This window comes from Pyxicephalus adspersus, chromosome 11 (genome assembly GCF_032062135.1).
Source record: "Pyxicephalus adspersus chromosome 11, UCB_Pads_2.0, whole genome shotgun sequence".
Taxonomy (NCBI): domain Eukaryota; kingdom Metazoa; phylum Chordata; class Amphibia; order Anura; family Pyxicephalidae; genus Pyxicephalus; species Pyxicephalus adspersus.
In genome coordinates this window covers 60,408,369-60,419,868 of record NC_092868.1, presented here as the reverse complement: position 1 = coordinate 60,419,868, position 11,500 = coordinate 60,408,369, and the positions used below count along the sequence as shown (strand labels likewise).

The 11,500-nt window shown below is 41.4% G+C and overlaps 1 protein-coding gene across 1 annotated transcript in view; it reads left to right on the top strand.

The window, feature by feature from the left end:
* Positions 1-11,500, top strand: part of ADAMTS8 (ADAM metallopeptidase with thrombospondin type 1 motif 8) — a 27,890-nt gene that overhangs the window by 1,758 nt on the left and 14,632 nt on the right. Inside the window, exons 2-3 of the mRNA XM_072425604.1 lie at positions 9,019-9,258; positions 9,783-9,915. Of these exons, the coding sequence (XP_072281705.1) occupies positions 9,019-9,258; positions 9,783-9,915 (373 nt within the window). The remainder of the gene's footprint in view (positions 1-9,018; positions 9,259-9,782; positions 9,916-11,500) is intronic.

Below are 11,500 nucleotides of genomic sequence, written 5' to 3'. Positions count from 1 at the left end.
TATAGAACATGTCTGGTATTATTATTATTATTAGTAGTAGTATTATTAACACGTATAGAACATGTCTGGTATTATTATTATTATTATTATTAACACGTATAGAACATGTCTGTTATATCTCACTGCTTTTATTTCCCATTTTGGATCATTTCTGTGGTTTGCGGACCCTGTAAATAAAACAGATGAGATCATTGACCGGATTTATTGGAGCTTTCCAAGGCTAGAGAGGATACACATATATCAATTAACCTGGGTGATGTAGCAAACCTGGAATGGATCTGGTCCAGAGTTAAAAACATTTGCTAACAAATAGAAATAACTTTGAAGAAATCAATTCCAAGTTTTCTGGATCACCCAGGTTCACTGATGAAAGTGTATACTCTCCAGCCTTTAATAAATCAGGCCAATAGAAGAGCAGATGAGATGTGAACCCCTAACAATGAACGCTGATTATCTGATCCCGTAAATATACCGTTAGAAGCGTTTCTTTATGTGTTTGATAATCGCTATAATACCGGTTGATTCTGCCAGAAATCCTGTGAGCTGATAACTTCCTGTGATCGGAGTTATCGGTTATATTGTTCCAATCTCTCAGGGGACTACAGAACACCCATGGGGAGGAATGCTGTAGTCCAATCTTAAGGTGACAACATCATTTCATGGGTATCTGTGCAATCATTCCCCTCTCTGTCCACAAAATCCCAATTTCCTCTAGACTCTGATAAATAATATTTTGGTATAATAATATGTGACCAGGAATCAGACGATGAATATAAATAATAGGAAGAATGAAATGTACAATTATGTCCTCCGCACAGGAATGCAATCCTCAGATATAAATTGTCCGTCATCGGATTCATAAATCCAAACATTGGGGCTGATTTACTAAAGAATATTAGAATGTTCACTTATCACCTTCCATCAGATATTTCACTCAGCACAGTGAATGCGGTGAACATTCACTCAAAGAACACAAGCAAGGAAATCTACAAAAATTCACTGTATTAGATAAACAGCCAATATTCCTCCAGTAATCCCCCCACTGATTGATTGATTGTACGTTGTATATCGCCCATAGCAATGGCCAGTTCCTTCACTTGGGTAACTTTCTGTGCATTGATCATGTGACCTCTGCAATGTTTGTGGATGCTGCATTGGTGCTCTGCTGCAAGGGATGGCGATGATCACAGCACATTGCAGAGAGAAGTAGCGGGTCCAATGCAGCACTGGTGTGATAAAACACTGGGAGATACAAAGTAAGCTGGTGATGGAGGAGGTGAAATTTGTGCCACCAACCTTCCTCAGGGTTACTCTATGTTATACCCCCAGCATGTTTCTACCTGATACCTACCCCCTGTGACCAACCTACCTGTACAATCCAGGTGTCACCACAAACCATGTCCATTACATATACACTCCTTGTACCATGTCCAATAATTCGGCACCATGGCACAGGGGTAATACTTGGCACAGGGATGATACTTGGCATATGGGTGATACCTGGCACAGGGGTGATACTTTGTACAGGAATTGAATCTGGCACATGGGTAATACTTGGCAAATAGGTAAACCTGGCACAGGGGTGATACTTTGCACAGGGGTAATACTTGGCACAGGGGTAATACCTGGCACAGGGGTGATACCTAGCACAGGGGGAATACTTGGCACAGGAGTGATACTTGGCACAGGGGTAATACCTGGCCCAGGGGTGATAACTAGCACAGGGGTAATACTTGGCACAGGAGTGATACTTGGCACAGGAGTGATACTTGGCATAGGGGTAATACCTGGCACAGGGGTGATACCTAGCACAGGGGCAATACCTGGCACAGGAGTGATACTTGGCACAGGGGTAATACCTGGTACAGGGGTGATATTTGGCCCAGGGGTGATTCCTGGCACAGGGGCAATACTTGGCACGGGGATCATACCTGGCACAGGGGTGATATATGTTTGTACCCCCCTTCACTCCCGCTGGATGAACATGCCTGGGTTTGGTCCATTGTAGGTACAGCAGATCCCAGCCATTTCCATGTTTGTCTGTTTGAACTTAGCAGGAAATTGCAAATACTGGAAGTTTAAGCTGAATGAGGGACATTCTCATTGACCTCTCATGCCCTATAAGGTGCCAGCTGCCCATTTTATGCCACAATGATTTCCCTTTCGTGTAGCTTGCATTAGTAGAATGCATTTGTTGGAGGTTGTAAGCGCAGTGTACGGCTCAGGAATCTAGGGATTGCAGTGTTCTGGCCATCAGCAGCTTTGTGCCAATGGGCACCTGGCAGAGTCTTCTGGCGGCACAGCAATCTATGAGCACACAGACACCTGAGCATGGCGGGCTGACGGAGGAGGAAACGTCAGTAACTCCCTTGCCAAGACTCTGCTTTCATTTCTTGTGGTCAGAGCAGATAGTCTGTGGTTGCTGATGCATCTCAAATGGCAGTTAGGAAGGAAACGACATTTCCTTATTTATACAGACGGTGACACCTTAGCAGATGAGCGCTGTGGATGCAGCTGGATCAGTTAATGCGCCTATGTGCACTCTGCTGTCTGAGCAAATAAAAAAAATAATAATTCAATATTTAAATCTATTATAAAAATTCAGTTCAATCTGAAGTTACTTTTTGTTCCTTTTGTACTCAAATTGTAATGGAAAAACTAAAACCATCAAAAACTCAATTCAGAAATATTTTATCAGAAATATGAAAGCAAAATTAGAATCCCAAATATAACTATCACATACAAATCCAAATAATCTGAATATTCCTGAATGTTCGAACTTCCTCATCAACTAGAAATGTTTTCTGCAATGATTGATGTAAATGTGATGAGAATATCATTTTCTATGACTGCAAATCACAACAGATTCCACTAATGGCTGCAACATAATCTGTATTATTCAATATACACAATGCAGATGTATACCCCTCAGTATAAATGTCATTAGGGTGCTGGTATTTAAAGTGGACCTGTCATCAGATTTACTTTGTTAGGGCTGTGCATTCTAAGACATGTTCGTGATTTTTATTTCTCATGTCAGTGCTGTATTCAGAGCGATTTGTTACTGACAGGTTCACTTTAATAGAACTGAGGATAGTGAATTATTGGGATTATGTGTTTCTCTGTGCAATGGAAACAGATCACAACTGGTGGGAGGGATTGCAGGGTGCTGTACAGAGCTTTCTGATAACATTGCAGCATCCGGGCTTAGCAGTCCTCTTAAATGCCCCCAGCCCTGATGTATGAATTGTGATGGTAATATCAAAATGCCTTTGGTGTATGAGCACTTTAATTATTATACATTCACATCCAATATCAGTTCATGTATTGTGCAAGAAAACAAAGTGTTCTGTTCAGCTCCAGAGAAGATGTGTGGAATGTAATGATATATACAATATTAGTATGTAATGATATATACAATATAGGTATGTAATGATATATGTGTCTGTATGTAAGCTTCCATTTCACCTGAGAATCAAATTCATCTCCTGTGCTTTGCCTTTAAATCCCTCCACAGCTCCTCCCCCACCTACCTACCTGATACACAAATCCTTCCACAGCTCTTACCCCACTTACCTTTCTGCCCTGATAGAAAAATCCCCCCTAGCTGCTCTCTCTGCTCCTCCAATGACCTACTAATGACTTCCTCACTCATAACCTCATCACACGCACGGCTCCAAGACGTTTCTAGAGCTGCCCCGACTCTCTGGAATAGTCTCCTCGTCCTATTCGGCTTGCTCCTACTTTCTGCTCATTTAAAACCCAACGCTTCAACCTCACCTACCCGTCTTCTTCTGTCTCCTAAACCCTCACTACTCCCCACCATTCCATATCCCCCTCCTATTGTGTGATACATCCCCCACCTCCTAGATTGTAAGCTCTTCGGGGGAGGGTCCTCTCCTCATTCTGTGTCACTGTCTGTATCTGTCATTTGTAACCCCTATTTATTGTACAGCGCTGCGTAATATGTTGGTGCTATATGAATCCTGTTTATTAATAATATCAATACTAATATGTGTGTGTAATCATATATACAGTATATGTATGTAATGATATATGTATGTTTGTGTTTATGGTATATATGTAGGTGTGGTTTTACCTCCATAGCTTCCAACCCAGAAATCCAAAATTATTTTATGTAAAAAAGTCACATTTTCATGTCCTGGCCCACTATTGCTAACCGTATTGTGGAAATACCTGAACTGATTGAGTTTTGTATATGAATGCCTTGCTGAATTTCAGATTCCTTTATTTAGAGTTTACCCACATTTATATATATATAATATAATATAATGTGATATAATGTAATGTGATATAATATGATGTGATATAATATAATGTGATATAATGTAATGTGATGGATTATAATTTAATGTGATATAATGTAATGTGATATAATATGATGTGATATAATGTAATGTGATATAATGTAATGTGATGGATTATAATTTAATGTGATATAATATAATGTAATGTGATATAATATAATGTGATATAATATAATATAATGTGATATAATGTAATGTGATATAATATAATATAATGTGATATAATATAATATAATATAATGTAGTGTGATGGATTACATTGGCTGGATTTAACATGAATCGATGTTGCAGGGAGGAGGCTGATGCGTTCATAGTAATGACACTGGAATAATTTATTGATTTTATTATATTCCGTTAAAATGTTAAGTGAAATGAAGTCATTAAATAAATCACTAACGGAGTACACATTATTAGTAATACTTATGAATAGTTTTACTGCCAATAACACCTAAATATTATTTCTGGAGGCGACAATATGATACAGAGAAATCAATGGACATGTTGTAGGGGAGTACAATGTCTGCTCATACAGATACAACCTAGAGATGTCCATGGGGGGACAGACAGACACGAGTGTGGTGTATATTATTATTATTATTAAACTGGATTTATATAGCGCCAACATATTACGCAGTGCTGTACAATGACAGACAGATACAGACAGTGACACAGGAAGAGGAGAGGACCCTGCCCCGAAGAGCTTACAGTCTATCATAGTCATCAAGTATCTGTCAGCGATGGACAATGGTGGAGATTTTGGGCTGTATGGGAGACCTCCAGGATGGAACTTTCCATGCCATGGCTGTGCCCTGGGTAATGTAAATACACGCAGTGTGTAATTAACATCATAGATCTATGTGGCCTCTAAGAAGAAGATTTGTCATTGTAGATCACTCCACAAAATTGGCCTTCAAAAGTTTCTTTAATCCCAGAACAAAGACTCCAGTGAACTGTTCCGTCATCTTTTATGCCCTCTCACCCCCTACCTGGGTGACTATAGTTTCAGAGTCAGACCGTTCCCAGACAAAATGCTCCGACCACCCCACAAGGTTCCTTTCTTTCCGCAGGACCCTCCCTCTCTCTTCCTATTACAGCTCTGTGGGAATTGCTATAGAAAGGCCGGTGGGTGGCAAGGTGGGTCACAGCTTCCTCTCTGGCTTCTGCCCTGACAGTTAACCCTCATAGTGCTGGATTTGTGGTGTATAGGTTAAAAGAGGTCACTTACCTGCAGGGGAGGAACAGGCAGGGGGCCCGGGGAGCCATTTATTCTAAAATAATGGTTGGCTGGTGGCCCTGGGCCGAGCTGCTCCCCCATTCAGATCTGAATTAAAGCGGAACCAGTGATAAGTGACAACTGCTGGGCATTATATTGATATGTTCTCCCTGTCTGGATCAGCTTTCTTTGTGACTCAGATATACAAAGAGCGGCAAAGGAAGTCAATGGTGGAAAATGCAAATCTTTCAAACGTGTTGTGGTCCATGGCTGAGGGCGTTTTATACCATCTTGTGGCAGTTGTAATGGGCTTCGTCGCGGGAAAAATTATTCTATTATTTTATTTCAATGCACATGGTGCTGAAACACATTGCAGCAATCTTGGCGCACTACTGCGGTAACACAAGCTTTTCCAGCATGCAATCGTAGTGCAATGATGGCCCTAAAAGAAGGGGAATTGTGAGGATTACTCGTGATGATGGCTTGACGTTCAATCTGCATGAATCCAATTCATTTTCACAGAGCAGAGGTCATTATTCATCTTATAAAGATTCATCCAGTGCTCTCCCCGGCTTCTTTTAGCTGGGTGCAGCACCCGGCACTGTTCGGTAACCACCCGGCTTAAAAGTTCTGCCTACAGCTCCCTACCACCAAGCTAAAAAACCTTTCTGGGGTGAACATCCCATACAACCCCCCTTTTATATATTTAAGGTGTGTTACAGGAAATCATATTCTTTAGGACAATCCCCACCACATCCCGGTCCTCCTGTACACACAATCTGCCACATCACGCTCCGGTGGCGCCTGGCCCAGACATTTCTATTAATGTGGAAAATCCGAACAGTTTTGATAAGAAAAGTGAAATCTGATTATGGAAATTTGCTAATGAGCGTTGTGCGTTTCCTCTGAGCTCATTAATCAGAGGATGGTTGGCAATCATTCAGAGTCAGGCAATTCCAGGATAGATTACACCAATATTCACGTCATGAGTGCTTTATCCCGGTGATAAGACGAGGAGAAAATGCAGCGTATTCACATATCTGCCAGACAGGATCTCAGCATTGTGTATCCAGGTGGGACACAGAAGGGCCAGACTCGTCCTATCATTCCCTGGATCATACAGACATTCACTCAGCTTTCATCTTCTATATTAGATCACAATACCACTGACTTTACCCATGGGCAGTTCGGGCCTCCACCCAGCGGCCTTTGCTTGGTACGGCACTGACTCATTGCAGAGTATTGTGGAAGACGCACCCTGATGGAAGGATAACTTATTAGGAAGAATGTGCAATTACACACTTTGCGTTATTTCATGTGGCCCTTGAAAGGCATTTTAGTTTTAGTTCATAGCCATAAAGTAGTCACGGATCTCCATGCAGCCCAATGGCTAAGGTAGCCAGGTGGTGGCCCTGAGATGCAATCCTACCGACCAGTGTATTGGGAAACTGTCTCGTGTATCCTCGGAGAAAGCCATAGGTGCAGCTGTCATTGATTTGCCATTTAAAGCTGGAATTAAATCTCAAGTGACCTGCAGTGACCAAATGCCTGCAAACCTCCTTCGGTCATTATCAAACATTTCACTTTCTCAATATTATTTTGAAGGCAACAGCAGGTGTGAAAACCCAAACATGGCCCATGGCAATGTCAGGGGTATAAAAAGCCAAAGATTGACTCATTTCATCAGGACCCACCCTTTCCAAAAGACGAAATCTTTAAAAGATTGCAAAATATGAGAGCCTAACATCCTACGATATATAGGAAAGAATGAAATATTTTGGATGCAGGTCAGCAATCTTGGCCATTTCTCTGGCTTTTGTCTAGACATCCGATTGGAACGGAGTGCAATCATTTCATTGTAATTCTGAGTCATTTTAGGAAACCATGACGACTGGTAAAAATACACCGAGCGCAGAAATAATGCGATGAAATGGATTTGCTGAGTTTTCTGGCCTATAGACTATATAGGGCCGAGATGTCTCACAGATATACGGCCAGAGCACAGTATAGCCATCATAGATCATTTATATCCTCATGGGTACAGCAATGACTCCGAGGTCTTCTATTCTGTATAATAGAGAGCCAGGGAATGGCAGACTACATCAGTCTCCCGGCATCTGTATATTATTATATTATTATTATATTATTCATAAAGGTGGACAAATACACACATATACATACATGGGAAGATGTAGAAAATCCTGAATACCAGCTGAATCCATTCCAACAAACTCCTGTGCAGCTTTCCTGCGTGACCTTCACAATTCCTGATTTCCATTATTTTAGATGCAGCAAAAATGGAAATAAAACAATTTGATTTACTGAATATAAATGAGATCTCTGCTAATATGCAGCCAATGGTAATTCTGTTATTTTGGGCCTGATTTATTAAAGCTCTCTAAGGCCTGGAGAGGATACACTTCATCAGTGAACCTGGGCGACCCAGAAAACCTTGAATAGATTTCCTGAAAGTTATTTGCTATTTGTTAGCAAATGTTTTCAATCCCGGACCAGAATTATTCCAGGTTTGCTGGATCACCCAGGTTCACTGAATAAAGCATAGGAGAGCATTGATAAATTAGCCCCTATATCTCTGTGAGGGATAAGGGGGGCACTGAAAAGAAAATCTAATGTCATCATTTTCCTTCTTATCCAACATCAGCACCTGACCTCACAAATGGGCACAAATTCCCTCTTTGTAAAGAATCCCTAGGGGAATGAAGGACGGTATGAGTATAAAAAGGGCAAACTTATATAACTGGCCATTTGGTGGGCAATCCTATATATATTGCCATTGGTGGGGGGTGGGGGGAGGGGGGCAACTGCATGTTAATGACTATTGAGGGGTAACTCCATACAATTGGTGAATGGGGGTTCTATAATAATGGTCATTTAGGGGTAACTCCATAACAATGCCAATGGGTAGGGGGGACATTATATTAATGGATATTAAAGATTAACTCCATATTAAAGGCCAGTGGGGGTAACTGTATAATAATGGTCATGGTGGGGGGTAACTCTATATTATTGATCATTGTGAGGGGGGGGGGATTATTGGCTATTGAGAGGTAGCTCCAAGTTCCAATATATGTTTCAGAATGATATTTACATGATATGGTATTTGTGCAAAGACATTCTCATATATAGAGGTGTATGAACAAATAGTAGCAGCCAATAAGAATCTTCCTTTAATTCTTCTTCTTGAAGTAATGAATCTTCTGGCCAATAGGAAGCAATAGGTAATACAGCCCAATATATATTTATGTCTATTATTAGCAAGATATAATTATTTGTTACAAGTCTGACTTATGGAATGGAGATCACTGAGTACAATATTGCAGAGGATCACATGGTGAAGGCTGGGACGATTTCATCAGCTCATTTATCATAGATGTGATTGTCTTTTTTCTTTACTGTAATTGTATCTGCACAGAGCAATATTAAACCAATCTGCAATATTCTGATGTTCCCTTTCAGCTCCATCTCCTGACACTGATGTCTGTGGCCTCTCACATATACAAACACCCCAGCCTGATGAACTCTGTGAACTTGGTGGTGGTGAAAGTTCTGGTAGTGGAAGATGAAGATGCCGGTCCAGAAGTGTCGGACAATGGCGGACTGACACTACGAAACTTCTGCAGGTGGCAGCAGAGGTACAACCCATCGAGTGATCGCCATCCGGAGCATTATGATACCGCCATTCTCATCACCCGTCAGGTATGTGACCCCTGGCAATGACACTTCCTAAAGACTGAGCTTCCAATATACAACACGCCAGGCTCAGGGTATCACTTACATCTATTCCAGAACCGACCGCTGCTAGCCACAGACTCTGGAATATAATACCACACAGCAAAGCACTTCTCTGCTGGGCTGCAATCACACTGAATATTATTATTTCTTATTAAATTATCAATGTTACACTCAGCAGGTATACATTCTGCTCTGTGCACCCGATTCACTAGATTGGGGTCACAGTGATCCCCTGTGTTTGACGTGTGTTAAGGACCCGGGAACCAAGCAAGAAATTCCAGGGCATGTGTCCCTATTGCCTTGCCTTGGGGTACTTATGTGGTGGCCCAGCACCATGGGATTTAGACCAAAATATAGGAACTATGATGGATCCTGAGCAGATTTTTTTCTCATATAATATATAGAATTTTAATATTTAATTTGGAATGTTACCATTTGTATGCATTCATATTCCCATTTTACAAATAACTGTTCTCTTTTTATTTCAGGATATTTGTGGACATGAGAGCTGTGACACCCTGGGGGTAGCCGACATTGGGACGGTGTGTGACCCCAGCAAGAGTTGTGCTGTGATTGAAGATTATGGTCTGCAGGCGGCCTACACCTTGGCCCACGAGCTTGGTAAATACTCTTCTATAGACTCCAATCAAAGAAAAAGACCCTTAGTGGGCTGATCGCTTGGACTCCTTAAGTGAGTAGTTCCTGGGACCCCTTAGTGGGCTGATCCTTAGACCCACTAGTGAAATTTTTCTTAGACCCTTTTTAGGTTGATCTCAGGACTTCTTAGTGAGCTGATCTTGGGACCTCCTAATGGGACAACCCTGAGACCTCCTTAGTGAGATGATCCTTAGAACCCTTAGTAAGTTGATTTTGGACCCTTACTGAGTGGATCATGGGACCCCCTTATTGAGTTAATCTGGGGAAATGGGGTTAATCTGGGGACCCCCTTATTGAGTTGATATGGGGACCCCCTTAGTGGGCTCATCTGGGGATCTCTTAATTGGACAACCCTGGACCTCTTAGTGGGATAATCTTGGTACCCCTGTGTGATTATTACTAGAATATTGCACAATATTTGGTTAGCATAATTTTATGCTGTATTGAGGATCTTTAATAAATTGCTGGATAGCCCTTCTAAGCTAACACAACAAATGATAAAACATAACACTCTATACAACTAATAATAATTTAGGGGTATCAGAAGTCAAATCATTTTATTTTGGATGGAAGGATTAGACATTCTGTCTAGTTACTATCTGTGTCCCCTAATAGAGAGTTTCACCTTCTCTATTTGTCTTGGAGACAGAAAATCCCAAATTATGGAGTTGCCTTTGCAAAAGTAGTAAAAGTAAAATTCCTCCAGCGGGGACCCGGAATGGCAGCTGTCCCTCTCACCCGAGGAACAAAAACACACACACATTGGATTTAACTTGTCCTGCACTAAATGTTAAACTTTGTATATAATCTAAAAATGAAACAATATACATATAATACATAATACATACATATACAATACATATGTCACCATGCAGCTAAATATCTTTATCATCTCGGATGAAATCTACACTCCTTGTAAAAAAAAAAAAATATGTCTGGAATTTATACAAGTCACATAGCTAAAATTATATGACTGAGCTCTACTAAGCATCGGGAATCAAATGTTTCTGCAGGAAGGAAAAATGCTCAGCTCCATTCCATGGACTGCTAAATGCACACTATTCAAAGAGACCCTGTCATAACTCTCACTGAATCGAAACACCAGAAAAGTTATTATACCCCCTCTCCGGTGTCCTGTGTCTCCCCCCTGTCCTCCTTTCCCCGTATTAGAAGAGTTAATATACCCCCTCTCTGGTGTCCTGTGTCTGCCCCCTCCCCTCTTTTCTCTATAATAGAAGAGGTATTATACCCCCTCTCCTGTGTCCCATGTCTCCCCTCTCCCCTCCTTTCCCTATAATAGAAGAGTTAATATACCCCCCTCTCATGTGTCCCATGTCTCCCCCCCTCTCCTCCTTTCCCTGTATTAGAAGAGTTAATATACCCCCCTCTCTGGTGTCCTGTGTCTCCCCCCCCCCCCTTTCCCTATAATAGAAGAGGTATTATACCCCCTCTCTGGTGTCCTATGTCTGTCTCCCCCCCTCTCCTCCTTTCCCTGTATTAGAAGAGTTAATATACCCCCCTCTCTGGTGTCCTGTGTCTCCCCCCCCCC